This window comes from Tetrao urogallus (assembly GCF_951394365.1).
Source record: "Tetrao urogallus genome assembly, chromosome: 2".
NCBI lineage: Eukaryota > Metazoa > Chordata > Aves > Galliformes > Phasianidae > Tetrao > Tetrao urogallus.
In genome coordinates this window covers 10,008,145-10,025,863 of record NC_136814.1, presented here as the reverse complement: position 1 = coordinate 10,025,863, position 17,719 = coordinate 10,008,145, and the positions used below count along the sequence as shown (strand labels likewise).

Here is a 17,719-nt window from a genome sequence, read left to right as displayed (position 1 = left end):
GTGAAAAGACCAACTCCGTCAGTCTTTCCTCAGAGGGCAGCTTCTCCAGTCCTGTGATCACCCTTGTGGCCCTCTCCAATCTTTCTGCATCATTTTTGAATTGTGGGAGCCCAGACTGGATGCAGTGCTCTCGATGTGATCTAACAAGTACTGAAACTAAGTTTGAGCAGATGCTTAAGCGTTGTGCTGTACTGAGGGCTCAGTGTGTGCTTTGGGGGTTGGGAAGTGCTTGGTTTTATTTTTATAAAGAAATTGCGTCCGATTATCTTACGTAGCAGCTATTCAAAGGCTTGCGTGTATTAGAAATTATTAATTTAGCTCAAATTGCTGTCTAGATTTGGTGTGATAGCTAGCACTAGAGCTAGTAGTATAATTCATTACAGACAAACAATGTAATAACAGTCCCATCTCCTCTCGTGATGACATATAATAAGACATGCATTATGAACAATCCTCTATGGTTGTATATTTATACGATAAGACAAATCTCGTGCACAAATACTGGCCAGCAGTCCCCTATTTCTGTTTGTAGTTCACACTGCAGGCATAATTTGCTCTCCTTTAGAGAGGATCTGACTCTGCTGAGTTGGTTATTTGGTGTTCTTTGGGTTTTGGATGAGCAGGGTATGCCTTTACCACTCTTTACCAAGAAATAAATTATTCTCAGAAATCATGCATCCAAACACAGAGCAGTGCTGCTCCTTGCTTGCAGAGTGTGACTGCTCTCCTAAACTGAGTTATTCTATATTTCTCCTTCTTACCTGAGTGACAGCTTATAACAGGTACATGTAGACCAGAAGGCAAAGAATAGCAATGGCCTTCTGTTAGAAAACAACACTTCCATGCTGGGAAAAGGCTCAGAAGCCCGTTTCTTTCCTGAAGAGCTTAAACCACAGTGTGATGATAAGTAATCTGTCACCAACAGGGTTTCCTGGGAGAACTTTAGCAGAAGATGCAGGGTTCATCAGGAGTTTCTTGTCATTATCTCTCAGCCCTGCGGCTCCCTGAGCAGAGACAACAGAGCCAAACACTAGGAGGGTTGCTGGCTTCTGCCAATGAGATGGGTGACCCCACTGCTCCTAGTCAGAGGATCATAACCACAATGGCTGCAGCAGTGGGTTGCCTGAGATGGAACACAGCAAAATCATTCTCAGTGGGTATATTTCATTTCCTTGTTTAAAAAAAAAAAAATCATTATTGTACACATGAAGAGAGATGTTCGTATGAAAATTAAGTTATTTCCCTAATTATCTACTTCAATCAGTTCTAAATCTCCCATTTTTTCTAACCAAAACAAAGCACAGAGCCCATCTCACACTCCTAGAAAGCCAGAACATCATCCTGACACAGAATTGTTCCATCCTAAGAGCTTGAAATACACCTTGAAGAAGGGTCGTGTTATCCAAGCTGTTCCAATGTTAGCTAGCAGATTAGATCATAAAAAATCATTACCCCTGACAGCCCTATCTTTCATGAGAGGTCACTACTGTACTCTGGTTTCTAAATAAACTTTTGTTTGCCTATATAAGGCCAACAAATTTGCAGCATTTAGTCCTGAGCCGTTTTGTGGTGTGAAATCTCTTCTGACTAAATGGAATTTTTGGTACTAAATATTTGGTGGTTTTTTTTTCCTGTGATTCTTTTTCCTAGAAAACTTATTTTCAGACTGTGAGAAATGACAAATATAAAGCTGGTGGTCCAAAAAAGAGCAGAAGCAAAACTAAATCTTAGAAAGTTGATACCTTTTGTGTCATTAAATCTTACAAGCTATTGTCTTGCAAGTGAATTGTACTGTCAAATAAATACAGTATAGTGAATAGCGGCTTCTATTCTATACCTTATAATACGAAAAGAAGAAAGAAAGTAGGAAAAGAGCAAAAAGTCTATCCACATTTTTCTGTGTATGTTTATGAGTGAATTCGCCATGGTGCAGCACATCAAAGGTAACCCCAGATCCCTCCTCAGTAGTAAGGACCTTTGGGAGCCTGGGCTCTTATCCTAGCTCTCCTAGGGACTTGCTGCAAGAGACCAGAGCAAGTCACTGCTCGTTTAGTGCCTGTTTCCACTGCTTCCCTTTGTCTGCTTCAGTGGGAAGCTTTCCAGCACAGAATCCCTTACATTGGCTGTGTAATTTATATAGAGTGGAGGAAACCAATGAAAGCATTTTATTATTGCTCGTAGACAAAGAAGGGTATTCCAGAGCAGAGATCAAGACTTCTCTAAAAGCCGTGAGATGCAGAGGGGGAACTACTTGTTAAAGTAAAAAATGCCAAGACACTAACTTGTTTTTCTAAAGAAGAAGAGGTCAGATGAGTAGCTTATCATTTTTTTTGCAAGGCTGTTGTCTTTAATCAGCAGGTGATTTTCCAGGTACAGTTCAGTTGTTACTCAAGAGAAAGTGGAATACTTTTTATATTACTTGCAGTAGTCTTTGTGATTACTTTTTGAATGTCGACTCTGTACCCAGATGATTATAATATAATCCATTATTTTACCTCGGGCCTGTTTGGATCTATTTGCAGCTATCATAATTTCTAAAGAACAAGCTACCTAAGAGCAAAGGATCACTACTTTACAATCTGTTTATCCAAGGTTTCATTCCAAAGATGTCTGCAGCTATATTAGCAGAAAAATCCAATAGACCATCGCAGTTTCATCAAGTTATAGTTGCAGTCCAGTATTTACTTCCTATAGCTGATCTCAGGCTGGGAAATAGCATTATGGCACCATTTTGAAAAATGGCCATGGTGAATCTTTTGGCATAATCATTTTTATTCCAACTTCAACGATTACTGCCAGCATAAGAGACGTAATCAGGATGGGTTGCATGGCAACAATTCCCTCTGACTTACCAGGGAAATTCTTGAACTCTGAATCATACTAAATAAAGCCTGTGCTATCTGTTTGCCACCCCACAGATTAAGGAAGAAAAGATATATGCCTCTGGACTAACAGGATGTATCTGGTGTGTTGATAACATCAAGCTGGCCATTTTTGTTCCCCAATTCTATGTCTACAAGAGGGTATTCATTGTACATAGAAGAGATCAAACAGGGGGTTCCCCAGGATATGGAAGAGTTCTTGAAGTCTATGATCCTTTCCATTTGGATCTGTCCATTCTTGGCTTAATTTCAATTTCTGGAGTTTTCATCAGGTCAATACAAAAGCACATCCTGCAGCTTGAGGATGTGTCCTATTTCTTGAGAACTTTTTAGACTTGTTCTCTTTTCTAGATAACTTTCATCTCCTGCAAGTTAAAATCTTGCACTAAATTTCAATTGGTAATTAGTGATGTCAGAAATGCAGTAGGCAGTGGTAGCTTGGCCTCAGGAGGTGTACTGTTCTGAACTGCCTTAGTTTGCCTTTGGTGGCAGTTTGTAGGCATTTCTGAGGTATGTTTTCTTATCTGTTGTCCAGCTCATTTTTAAAACGGATCTGTAGTTTAGGAACCAGTTTCTTCTGGATTTTTTTGCTTTTCCATTGTCTGCCTCACCTTTTTACTGAAAGCGTGGCTTTGAAATATCTTGACTTTTCGATTATTTTTCAGAGAGATCTCACAGAATGATGCCTTGGAGATCATAGAAGCAAATGTGTTTTCCAGCCTTCCCAAACTACATGAAATGTAAGTAATAAGCAATCTAAATTCAAAGGAGACTATTATAGGTAAGTGTGAAAGACTTAGCAGTTTGGTTCAGGCAAGTTGTGAAGAATTTGTAGTGATACAGGAACACTGGAAACCTCACTTTGTCTTTCCCATCATCTTAGCCAACTCTCCCATTCTTTCCCTTGTCAGCTTATAGCTTGTCCTCAAGCCACCACCAGTATCAAGACACAGTGGGGTTTACTGGTCTGTGGTTGGCTCCTCTTTGGAAGCAGTTATGCTCTCAGAAAAAAAAGAAAAAAATCTCAATGTACAGTACCACTACATCCCTGGGCAACTACACATATTTTAGCATGCAACCACAGACATTTTAAGATCTATATGTTCACATATTTCCTCTGATGTTTCATTTTCCCATTGCAGAAGAATCGAGAAGGCCAACAACCTCATGAAGATTGATCAAGATGCCTTCCAGCAGCTTCCAAGCCTCAGATATTTGTAAGTCTTTTTGGTCTTTGAAAGCACTACAGTAATTTTAAATTATATGTATGAGTTTTTATCCAAGCTGTGCTGAGCACTTCACTAAGACAGGATAATGCTCACTCTTCCCTCACTAGTTGCCTACTAATGATCTACATTTTCATACTCAAGTCTGTATATTGTCTTAAGAAAAGTTGAAGGTACTGTTCTCTATGGGAAATCCATGGACATTCTACAGTGATCTCCAAACACAAAATCTTTGAGCTTTTCTAAGCAACATGTTGAAACTAAGTGATGAGAAAAGAATCAATGCCTTTATTTTATCAGTATAAAAGCAGATCTTGGTTGAAATTCCTCCCGAGAGCTTTAGGACAAAGTCTCATCTGTCTTTGTCACGACTCTGCTTTCTATTAAACTTTGTGCACATGATCTTAAGCACTGAATTTTTTTTCTTTAGCAATGATAGTGCTATAGCAGTGGTTTTCATTAACATTGATTGTGAGAAGATTAAAACCTTAGAATGCAAATGCACTGGTGTAAGCTGTACATTTATTTTATTAAGACTGCAGTTTGCACAACTGTGGTGCCATATCTGATCCCGTGGGGTTGCAGTCATGACTCAGTGATAACTGAATCCATCCTTAAAGTAAACTGCTCCTCAAAAATATTTTCACCGCTCTTAGTGCATTATCCTAACATGACCAATGGTAGATCCTCTGCTATGTATTAAAACCCAAATGCAGTCCAATGAAATCTGTTTAGCAGTAATGTTTTTTAATGACCTTAGGTCCCAAAGTGCTCTTTGCTGAAAAATGGCGTGTATACCAATGTCACGGAGTTGACCAGATCAATCTATGTCCGTGACAGGGGCGACAGGCCTCTGCCCTCCCCCCCCACCCCAGTCCCACAAAAATGGGAAGGAAGGAAGGGAGGAAAAAAGCAGCGGCAACAATCTATGGAGGAAAACTTATTTTACTATAATATCGGAATACAAGATAACACAATATATACAATTTAATTGAAATTGAGATGAATAAATCAGACAAGATGAGGGAGAGAGAGTTCCCGGGACCGATTCAAACCTGAAAAGCTTGGAACAGCTAGGAAAGCACCTCCAGCACCCACTGCAAGGCAGCAAGAGAGCGCCCCCCCCACCTGGAAGGGCCAGATCCCGTGATTTCTGTAATGTACAGGGATAGGTACCTGGGATTGGGGCAGTGACACTTTAATACCCCGTACACTACATGATGTTTTGATGTGGAATACTGAAACCATAAAAACATAGAACCATGACAACCAAGCAGGATATTTTCTTGATTTTTCTAATGTACATCCTGCTGAGCACGTATACCCAACCCTCTTTTCTTTGTTCATATAATAAGCTTCACTGATCACAATTTATTCATTTGAGTACATTAGTGCTTTGTTTTCAGATTATCTGCTTCTTAAAGATGGGATGAAATCAGATCAGTGATCCAATAAACATGAGCGATTCTAGACTCCCAAAATCACTTGTGTCTGACAGGTTCTGGGCTCATAAATGCTAAGAGGTGTTAGTTTGAATTTTAGTTTTAAGATTCAAGATTTAACATTTGGACTTCAAGATATACTGTTTATTTAATGATATACAAGTTGCTAGAGTTTAAACCATCTATAAATCCGAATGTGTGATTAGATTTGCACTGCTGTCTCTCTACACAGTATTTCAACCAGTATCTGCTTCACCAAATTCATAAGGCACTTTGACACACTTTCATTTTTGTATGCGTGTGACTACAACACAGATTCTCTCTCATTAGTAGGGAAATAAAACTTTAAGCTTGCACTGTCACAAGAAGAAACCTTGTGCCTTTTTCCTTTGGTTTCAAGCAAAAATTTTCAGACCAACATTTGATGTGAATGATTCTAACTCCTCAGCTCATTGAAATTACAATCACTAGTGCGAATTTGCTCCAGCTGAGGATCTAGTTTGCCACTCAGGATTTATAGCACAGTTTCAAGTTCCTTATCCTAGTGATATTCCTTCAAATTTCGTATTTTGCAATAGGTTGTCATAAAATTTAGACATATGGGTTTTTTTATCCTCATCAGAGATGAAATGTTGTTCATTGCTTTTGATTACTGTAAAATAGCACTATGAGCAGTGGGAAACATGCTCCCTCCTTTCAACATTTGTCACTCCGTACTCCTCTATGCACTGACTCAAATGTTTAGAGATTTTTTTTTGTATAAAAATTCAGCTGCAGTAGCTCTGCCATGACCTCTAGAAGCAACAGGTTAAGAAGACAGAGGATTGCTTGTCTAACTAGCCATTGCCCTCACCTACCCTTTGGCCAGTTTCACTCAGCTTTCCAGGCTTTTCCAGAAACACATTGATTTGGTGGCTAGAAAATTTCTTCTAATTTTATTGACATCCTCTTCATTCAAGTTTGTTTTAATTCCAAATCTTTCCTCCAATCTAAGTGGATGAAGTCCATCTTTGATGTTTTCTTGATTAACAGATTTATATTGTATCCCATTTGCGTCCTTATTTTACAAGGTAAAAAAGACTCTTTCCAGACTGTAAATAGTACAAAAGATGCAGATATTATGATCCCAAGAGTATGAACTGCTGAATGTGCCTTTCATGCTAACAATAAGATTGGAAGTAGCTCCATTGTGGGTACAAATTAGTGTCACATCATTGGCTCTGGTGAAGCTACATCAATTAACATCACAGGGATTTGATCAAAATAGTTTTACTGAAACAGATTTTCAGCAGTATCTGAGCTGTGTTCCCCACCAGAAAAGGGCAGATGTGGCTGAATTGGTAGGGTAGGAACTTGCTGGACTTGCAATTCACTCTCAGATGCGCTGGCGCAGGAGGACAATTCCTGAACATACAGGAACTCCTGTCCTGTGCTGCATTATCCACACCAGCCATGCAGATGGGTCTCAACGGAGCTATGCCACCTGTTTGTTATTCTAAGGAACAGCAGCCTGGAGGTGCCTACAGATAAACCTGTGAGTGATTGAACACTGGGAAGTCATTTCTGAAGAAGTGATTCCTGCCTTCCTTTGCCTGCCCTGAGATATGGGGAATGTTCCCTTTTCAGCTAATCCTGCCTGCATTACTGGAGCAGAACATGAAGTCCCTGTAGGAGTCTTCCAGTGAGCTGGGTGTGATGCTGTTACATTGTACTAACATCACTCTCTATGTACAGTCACTAAAGCAGGGATCTCAGGTCTGTGCCCACAGCTGAGCTTCTTGTTGTTCCTTCTGAAGTTTCCAGCCTCAGTGGCAGCAAAGGAGATGTGTAGTTTTATTCCTCTTGACAGTGCAATGACTATAATGGAACTGTTAAAATGCAGTTCAGAAAATATTGCAGAAAAAAAAAAAAAAGTATTTACTAGCAGTTTTCAGGGAAGAAAAGAAAAAAAAAAAAAAGAAGGAGTTGATACAAATTAATCAGTGTTAATGCCTGAGATGGAGGCCAGACATCATAGCCCATGAGTTTTAATGACCTTTGCAGTTCCTTGCAAGGCTCTCTCTGTGCTGCTTCAAAAATGCTTGCATAGGCACTAGATCTTCCTTACGAGCAGGCAAGAAGCTCTGGCTAACATTGTCAGTCCTCTCATCAGCTTTACGGTCTCATTACAGCCACTGGGTGCTGAACATTAATATGCTTTTATCTGTGCCAACCTGAGCACAAATACATTCTCCGCTCATCCTGCTCCCTCTGCCTCTTACATCATCATTACTGGTATAGCAAAAATGCTATGGAGAGAAAAATACTTTAAGACAATGTTGAGATCTCCTGAGCCTTCTAGAAAAATGCAACCTAAACAAAAAAGTTTAGGTCAGTCGTTTAGAAGCTGTGAAGAGGGTTGTTAATTGGCCTTCTTGGATACACGCCGAAGAGACAGTCTGCTTCAAAATGGTAACTTGCTGACCTTTTCATCAGTACAAGATTATTTGTCTGGCTCTCGCTAGGGAGAGCTGTGGCATTGTCTCTTTAATAATGCATTGATGACTTTTCAAACCTATTTTCTTGCCAAAATTAGTGTCATACGTAATCTATGTCTTTTTTGGTCCTTTTTTACAGTGAATATATCAATGTCCTGCATTAAGAGATCTCATCTTAAAACAGAAAGATTTAAATGTAACCTTTTTTTCAGATGAATTTTTAGGGCATGCAGCTCCATTGCTGGTGGGAAGCAAAATGTAGGTCATGAGAACCTATTTGATCTGTAACGTATTTTGTAGTTTAGGCTTGTAGCTGCTTCTGCCTGCTGCCCTGCTTGTTGGACGTCTTGACACACAGATGTCTGGCATGCTTCTTAAATCCATTTGTTTGATGCAGCTAGGTACACCTAGCAGAGATGGCCATGTGGTCTGAAGTCATCCACAGAACCTTTGCTTGGAGGTGGATTTTCAATAAAAAGAAGTGATGATCCACTCACTCCTTTTGCATGAGAGTCTACTGGTTGAAGACCTCCCCTACCTCCCAGCACTGTGTGCTGTGGATTACATACTTGTCTTCACGGATTATAGACTCTAGCCTACGAGACCCATTCCCATGAGTCAAAGAGCTCTCTGTCTCTAGTCAGCCCACGTGCAGCACAAAGCCACTAGCATGATGAAGGGGTACATAAATAATGCTTCCTGAGTGATGCAGTATTTCATTGCTTACCTTGTGTTGGCAATTTAGCAAACATCTGCAGTAAGTCAATGAGCTGAGCTAAGTGCCAGCTTTTGTCAGAGTAGCTTCAACTTGGTTTATAAAGAGCAGGGAAGTTGCTATATCTGGAAATGAAGCGGCCAGAATCTTCCAGGAATTCACTTCTGAAAGACTTTTTGTTCTCTGGTGATCACAATGCAATGTTTTTTTTACGTGCTGACTCCAGTAAGCCTTCTCAGAAAGACAATTAATGCTTTGGAAAGCAGCCATCAGCGATTTGAAACACATGTTCTTACCGAGCTGTTTAGGTACAGCAAAGGGGAACTCAGTTTAAGCTGATATTAAAGAGGATATTTGTTTAAAGCGAAGCTACTAAGGATGTGTACGTTATATGATAAAGATACTGACAAAACTGTGCTGCAGTAAAGTTATTCAGTAAATTGGATTATCTACATTTTAACGAGATTACCCACTCCAAGGCCTCTGGAGATTTGCTGGTCGAATAAAAAGAGAAGAGAGATCTAGGCCACAGACTAGCTGCATGTTTTTTCAGTTCTTTTTCTGCAGTTAATTAAAAGAACATCCTCTCCTGCTCCTAACCACTGTTCTGTGCCTCTGTGCACTCCGTACCTCGTACCTGTAGATTTATCTCAGAACAGAATCATCTATGATTCTATGATTTGTCAGAACACTTGGCTCTTCATCCCACACTGTTCATTGGACACCAGTATAAACCAAACCCTGAGCACCTTGGGATATTACTGGGAAGATAGGACTGTGGCATCACCTAACATGTTTATTCACACATATAAGGCAAAAGCCCTGCTAACCAGTGTAGCATTTTATGATGTTTGGAATAAATTGCCACTGGGAGCATTGCCTGAACAGAACATGTGTAAGTACCATCATCCTTCATTACAGGAACAAAAGGATCAAGATTTTCTCGGGAAAGTAAAATAGATATGGAAGCTTTTCATGTCTTCTCCTCGGTCCTGCAACAGCCACGCAGTATTTGGCAGCTCTTTTTGTCTTCATTTTCCTATTAAAGCAAAGGCATGCCATGATTTGTATTTAACAAGTAGCTCTTGAAAAGAATTGCGTGAATTTTAGTATATGACTCATTTAAAATGAAAGGCAGCTTCCAGACAAGTACTTGTTCAGCATTTAGAGAGTGTACTTTACAATACTATAAGTGGGGATTTGCAGGCTCTCCCATTGGTTCGAACTTTTTTGGCTAACTCCTTTCACAAGTGCAGAAGTACTTTACATAATTACGGCCTTGTGAAACCCACCTGTTTCGTTAATCACACTTTCTATTTAACCATATGTAATAGTTTTCCAAAGGCATTTTTTAGAGCTTTCTTGGTCAAAATTGACAGCTGTGATTTTTAAGCTAATGCAGCATCAGACCACTCTGACTCCCGGGATAAAACAGTCATTGACATTTCAGCAACGATTCCAAATTGGTTTCATGAATATTCACTACACTTCTTAATATATATATTTTTTTCCTACATATAATGCAATGCTTTTTGTTACGAGGTGGATAACCAGTTGGCTTTTCAATGTGAACCTCTGAGGATATCCAGATATCACCTCAGAGCTCAGATGAGTGCTTATGCAAGTGAATGAGTATTTTATGGACCTTTTTGGTCCTTCCGGATTTAGTTGTTGTATTTATCTGTTTCGTTTCAGTTCATAAAACCTGAAAGTTTGAAGCTCTTTTGAAATAATCTAGATTAGTAATAAACATAAAATGAATGCTGTTACTTTTTTCCCAGTCCCAGGCAGTGCTTTTCATCACCATTCAACACCATCAACTGTGCTCCTCTAACATATAATTACCCCAAATATGGTTTCTCCCTTGACTTGTGTGGGGGAGAACTCAGCTTATGCTTCTCACAGAAACCTTTTTACATTAGAATGCCAAGTTTCCTCTGGACAAGCACTGGCTGACAGTTTTTTGCAGCTTCGGTATTAAGTTCAGTGTGCTTTCTGTTTTATTAGTTATAGCTTCATTCCTGGAACAGAACTAATCACCTTAATTTCTCCTCTTCTCCTTAGGTTAATATCAAACACAGGTCTTAGGTTTTTACCTGTTGTCCACAAGGTACACTCCTTCCAGAAGGTTTTGCTGTAAGTTTTAACGATTTTATAAGTTCCTTATGAATGTCTTGCTGTTCTAACAAAATCATCGAGGTCCAATTTGCCTTGTGCTTATTTATTAGCTTTGTGGTAGCATTTTTGGTCACATTTTTGTAGGCATTGATGATAATGTAGCCTAAAGGGTCTCTATTCTCTGGAACTCCTTTCTGCAAAGCATTGTAGCTTGCACTCTGCCAACTACTCTTCTATGAGTGCACAGGTACAGAGTCCCAGGGGACTGATAACAGCCTTTTAGTTTTGATTCACCAGCTGAAATTCAAACCAGGCTGGTGGAAGTGGGAATTTGTTGCCACCTGGTGACAGTTCTCTGGTCTGCATGGAAAGAGTTGCTGAACTTTGTGCTGTTTTCTCTGCATGGCAAAGAGAACAAAAGCCACTGGAAAATATCTCACTCAGTTAATTCACTGATTGTGAAAACGCCCAGGGAATGTAATATATTCTTCTGTGGAAAAAGTTCAGTGCCAATAGAAGGAAAAATATGTACAATTCTGTGGGAAAGTTGGTTTGTTCCTGTGTTTGTTTTCCCAGGAAAATTACATCTCTTTTCTTGGGGGAAAAAAAAAAAAATCATGTTAAGAAAAAAGTGTCTTTTTTTCATGGAAAAGACCTTGACCAATATTTTTTTCAATTGATTCTAAGTATAATTGTATCAAAATCAAAAGGAAAACTAAAAATGGGAATTAAGCAACTATTTCTTTTCTTCTTTTTCATGAGGAATATTAATGGCATGCAGAAAAAGTTGTGAATCTTCAAATCTCTGATTATAAGGTTTTAATCTGTAGGAACAGTAATCCTGCTGTTTGTCTTACAAATATTGTATACATGCATAATATACAAAATACCTTTCTGTTACATGCTTGACAGAGAAATTTGAGAACTGCACTTCAGGGCTCCATGAAGCCATAAAGCAAATGCAATGGCTGTGGAGCCACCGAACCTTCCCCCTGCTTACCTAGCATTAACTAGACTTGAATTGCTGTGTCCCACTGAGCAAGAGATTTTTTTAGGTGAAATTCCTCACTTTTTGTAAGGAAAGCCTTGACACAAAATATAGACCTTGGTCCAAACCCTGGCCACGCTGAAGCTCCATGAGAAAATTCTTGTTGACTTCAGTTGTTCTGGTGTTTAAATCCCAAAGACAGAACCTGATGGGTTATTGAGGTTTGTGAGGACCTGGTTGTTTCCCTTTTGCAGTGGGAAACTTTCACTTCTATGGGTGCCGCACGCCTTCCCTATTCCTCCCTCTTCTGATCTCAGTGTGAAGAAGGATGGACATGTCAGTTAATACAGTGCTGTGGCCATATTTCACTCTCGGTATGAGATAATTTTGGAACCTCATTTAACTTCAAGCTTTGCAGATAATTCATTTTGTTCCATGCTTTCCAGCAGAAACAGCATGAAAACAACCATATCCCCAGACTAAATTATGAGTAATGCTGTTTAACTTCTTTGAGGTCTATTTTGAGCAAGCAACAGAATGTATATCTGCCGTTCTTTTTGTGTAGCAGTCAAAACTGCTGAAAGACTGAAATGCATACTTGTCACTTCAACAAACTGAACTGACAGGGGTCCTGCATTGCAAGTTCTGAAGCACAGACCCAGCTTATAAGCAACCTCGCTGACATTAGCAGGGGATTATTTTCATGGGTTTTCAGGTCCCTTGCTGAATCAGACCACAAAGGCTAATGGTCCTTCCACTTTCTGGCTGGGAAGCTGAAAGAAGCTGTTACCTGCCAGCCACACAACTTGTATTTAATGGATAACATTTTCTGGATGGTCAGTTGGGCTGTAAGACCCAAGCTTGTGTGCATTTCAATGGCATAAACCAGTCTGGGAGGCGGGCATGTGAGGTGTGCAGAACAAGAGTCTGGAAATGTTGTGCTCCTACCTTTTTTTTTTTTACCAGGAAGGTTTGCTCTCTGCAGATGGTCAAATGTTCAAATGTCTTAAAAGCTTATGTTGTCAACCTTTGCATAAGAGTTCCTCAGACTGAATATAACAAAAAGCAGCATGTTTGAAATATTATAACGTATTGAAAGGCTCACAGAAGTGCAAAACAGGTGTTGTTTCCATTGTATTTTATTTTCCAGAGATGTGCAAGACAATATCCATATACGTACAATTGAAAGGAACACATTCATGGGCCTGAGTTCTGAAAGTGTGATTCTGTGAGTAAGACATGGCAAGTTCATTGTTCTCATCTGCTCATTCCTTGTCCAGAACTGAGTTGAGGATTCTGTGGGATGGGCTCTGTTCTACAGGCTTCCAAATTCAGTCGGAAGTTTTAGATTTTACCCCTTCTCCTGCAATCTCTGCATTCTGTTTTGCTGCCATGAAAAATTAATGTATCTGTGTTGTGTTTTTGTTGTTTCTGTTGTTACTGTATTCTAACTCTGCTCCTTATTTTAGAACCTCTGGGTAGAGTAAATTTTGTAATTACTAGTGCCAAGGTTAAATGTATTCCACCTACAGCAACAGTTCATGTGATGCAAATTGTATTCAGAGGGATGGTGTGATTCATAAATATTTACAGTCAGACACATCATTCAAAGGCATTAGTTATCCTGGCAAAATAGATGTAGATGTTTTGAAAATACAGTATATTTGTACACAATGTTAATGCATTGATACAGGCTGGTTCACAATGCAGTTCCATGCTGTGTGGTTAGATGACTCCTCGTTTGACTCGAATCGTCGTGTTTTTTAATGAACTACCTGGCTTCTTCTGCTGGCATATCAAACCGTACCGTGTGCTTACTAACAAGCTGCCTTCATTCCATTTAGCCAGTGGCCAGACTGGAAGAATTTCCCACTGCGTGTGCAGTTAACCTCTTGTGACACAACAGACAAAGACTGATTGATTTGGTTTACATTGATTTTGGTGGGAGCAGAGTCAAACCATCCATACTTGAAGAGAGGACAATAACAAGTCACCCAGCTGTTCTCTCTCCCTTTTTCTCCATAAGATATCCACAACCTGTCAGTGCCAAGTTCCCTGAAGTTTTAAACATACACACATACATACATGAGATATTCATGCAGCTATCTCAAATGTATTCAAGTAATGATACCCCAAATGTACTTTTTTATTTTTCCTCCTATAATTATGGTTTTCGCTGCTCAGATGGGACGTGGTTTTGTCAGAGTACTACACAGCACATACCTTATTTATTCCGATAATACCACTACAGGATGAGAGGTGTATGCCAGGTTTTTAGTGTGATTTGCCCTCCTTATAGCAGTCGAGCATTCAAGACTTCCAAGGCACAGTGAACCCCCACAGTCTGAGGAGAGCCAATTTTAGCAGGCTTACTGCAACAGGCTCCCAGCATGCATAAGCCAGTAATTTGGATTGCATCTAAGATTGCTTTATGCATGGATCAACACCGAGAAGGTGACTTGTAAGTGGGTCTTAAACATACCAGTACCGCCAGGAAATGGTGAGTAAAAGCCCGTATGTCCAGGCTCTGATTTGTGCCTTTGTGTCACCTGTTGCTATCATAAGATTTCCAGATTATTTAGGGGAACCAGTAAGGGTGCTGGTTGAAGTGAGGGGAGAATGTGTCTCAGTAGAGTCTTGTCCAGATAACAACTGAGAAGGAGGTATAACAAAGCCTTAGGATATAGGCAAAATGTTGTTTGCTCTCTTTGCTATCTGAAGGCAGTTTGCCAGGTGACATGAGTGTACAGTCCACACTGTATGACAACAGTAACTCAGACTGTATGACTCTAGTATCTCATTGAATTAGCATCATGTTCAGTGAGAGAAAGCAGTCCGAGCTAATACTGTGATTTAAAGCATATACATCAGCCTAGTAGATTGGAGGGGATGCGATCAATTTAATATAATAAATATTTTAAATGCCGTAAGCAGGGACATAGCTCTCCTGTGTGCCTGCTCACTCATGTCTAATAGTGCTATTGCAAGCAAAGGAGATGATGGCTGTTTTCCTGATGTGACCTGACACACACTGTAGGCATGGAATTATGCACATCTGCCTTCCGTGGTCAGAAGAGTAATCCCTTCAACCAGACCCATGACTGATTTTCATAGCGAGCTGAGCTCACCACCTCGGACCTCAGATAAGTGGGTCACTTGCATGCTCTGCTTTCAGTGTGATTTAGGAACGTGGTGTCCGTGTTTACTGACAGTGTCACTAAATCAAGCCAGTTTTGCCACCAATCAGACTTGTCATGCCCTCTTGGAGAAAGCATGAGTTGCACTGCAACAAGATGAAAAATCATACCGTAAAGATGATAAGCATAACTGACCCAAATGTAAATTTCCAGGATCACTAAGGGAAGTGATGGAAGGAATTAAGTATTCATTAGTTAATGCACTACAGCAAAAAATTGGCAGGAAGCCCTACGGCTCCCTACCTGCTCCTCCTCTCAGAGGAAGGAGCCTGGGGAGATGTGGAGCAGGGCTGATGACATCAGAAGAGGCAGCCGGTGTGAGGAGAACTGTCTGCTTCCCAGGCAGTTTGACACCAGCCACATCCTTGTGTCCTTCTTGAGCCTATTTTAAAATAATAATTGGCAAAGGTTAAGCTCTTCCAAAAGCATCTTGGGAAAAGCGAAGTGTATATATAAGGAATGGCAACAGTAGGAAAGGTCTCACTCATGCTGGGGTTAACCTGATCCAGCTGTGCTGGCTCCCCTTGGGATTCCCAGGGCAGCTGAGCAGCACTGGTGACTTCATCAGTTCCACCTTTGCTTCAAAAACTTAGTCCAACTCATCTCTTATGGTAATGCTGGTTTGCCCTCTTCATATCTGTTCCCTGCAAGTCCTACCTCTAACTATTGGGATATTAGCAGCTGAGATTCATAGACATTTGGTTATTTAAATATTCATTTAATAATTTCTAGCTTGAGATCCTTTTCAGTGGTTTTATTTGCACATGAAGCTGTATCAGAACAACTTTTGTTTTTTTCTCTGTTGCAGACGGCTAAATAAAAACGGGATTCAGGAAATCAAGAATCATGCATTTAATGGAACCTGCCTGGATGAGCTGTAACTATTTTTGTTGTTTATTATTCTGAAAAGCAATTATTAGGAGACAGCAACTTTTGCAAGGCATTATCTCAATCTCTGATTACTTTAGAATCAATATTGTGTTTTCCAGAAATCTAAGTGACAATCACAACTTAGAAAAATTACCGGATGAAGTCTTCCAAGGAGCCATCGGGCCTGTTGTTTTGTAAGTAATATTCAAATTTGTCTTTTCTCATTATTTAGCCCACAGAAGAGACCAAAAAAGAACATGTGAATGCCAGTCTGGATTTCGACATCTCCCAAATCTTGCAATTCAAAATTGGAAGTGTAGAAAAGTGGAAGCCATATCAGAAATATCTAGATCCGTGTTTTCACTTTGTCCTCAGAGCTTTTAGATTTTTTTATATCCAGGGATTTAAATCCAAAGTCCTCTCTGCAGTTGATTAAGCTCTATAGCTCTGCTTCATTTTTTTGCAGAGAAAATACAGTTTGTTTTTTGTTTGGGGCAAAATCGAGAATAAGTAGTTGGGTTTTCAGAGTTTACATCTGAATAGCTCACCCTTCAACTATTTACAAACAGTGAAGATTTGCCCTGCATCTCTGAAGCTTAGTTCCTAAGAGAAAATCCCTACCCTAGAAGGATGTGTATATCTCACACAGTTGAGATACAGCTCTCGAGTTGGCTGGCAGAGTGAAGAGCATGATCTCAGCAATAAGATGCTCCTGGATCTCAGCACTTCGCACTACACTTTGCTATGTTGTAAAACACCTGCGAGAGTGCTCAACTGCTTGTGTTTCTGAGCAAAAGCTACAGGATGTAAGAGCTGCAACGAAGACAAGGGTGTCTTTTTCTTGTGTCACAAATCACAAATTCATCACATCCTTTCTTTCTTCCCATCTGTCCTAGACATCCAGAGAGTCCTAGGAGTCAATCAGAAAAGGTGAAAACAGGTAAATGGGAGCTGATGGAAAACATTACAGAGATTAAAGTGGTTAGAAATCCAAAAAATGAGGGAGAAAAATGACCGGTTAACCTTGAGCTCAGACGAGCTGTTCTGAAGGCATTTTTCCATGTAGTGATGGTCAGTGCATCTATGACACAAAAATGTGTTACTGTATTCTATTCCTCTTCCATCACTCCCTCAGTGCCTTTCTCCTTTGGAAAAGACTGCCACTGGAGCATCTTTTCAGCAGTAACATTGTTGATGTTTCTTTGGAAAAGCATTGGTTCCTGTACCAAAAATTAAATGCATTTTCTTTGCAAGTTGTAGTGATTCAAAAGGTTTATAAAATTGATATGGCTGTAGCTCAGATTCATTTGATAGTTCAACTTCTAACACTGAATTACTTGTGTAAGAAGTTTTCTGTTCCACTACCACTCTATCCACTGTTCTATGGATGGGAAATTACCTTTTCATCCTGACTGAGATCAAGAAAGCAAAGCCTTCTTACTCATCTATCACTGCAGCTTACACCTGGAATGCTGAGGAAATGACTGACCCATACTCATATCTTTGCTGGAAAAACAGGGCTGTTGAAATTGAATTTGTGCTGCAGGCTGCCATGTTTTATTAGGCTGAACATCAGGATGTTTTAACTCTTGCTTTTCCTGAACCAGTGCTGTATGGTCAGTTACTACCAATCCCTATTTTATAGTTCAGAATATTTAAACAGCATGAAAGAATGACAAACACAAATAGTAAAGTCAGGAAGCACCTAACTTAGTGAGCTTTATGCAGGCTGCGCAGCCTCAGCAATCAATTCCTCCTTTGGCTGAATTAGAATCTCTCTCTTGGAAAGATGTCAGGTTTTGAG

The 17,719-nt window shown here is 39.8% G+C and overlaps 1 protein-coding gene across 1 annotated transcript in view; it reads left to right on the top strand.

The window, feature by feature from the left end:
* FSHR (follicle stimulating hormone receptor) overlaps positions 1–17,719 on the top strand; it is a gene marked incomplete at both ends in the record, with an annotated part of 75,804 nt that overhangs the window by 46,398 nt on the left and 11,687 nt on the right. The window contains 6 exons of the mRNA XM_079532727.1: positions 3,548–3,622; positions 4,025–4,099; positions 10,807–10,878; positions 12,999–13,076; positions 15,854–15,922; positions 16,035–16,109. Of these exons, the coding sequence (XP_079388853.1) occupies positions 3,548–3,622; positions 4,025–4,099; positions 10,807–10,878; positions 12,999–13,076; positions 15,854–15,922; positions 16,035–16,109 (444 nt within the window). The remainder of the gene's footprint in view (positions 1–3,547; positions 3,623–4,024; positions 4,100–10,806; positions 10,879–12,998; positions 13,077–15,853; positions 15,923–16,034; positions 16,110–17,719) is intronic.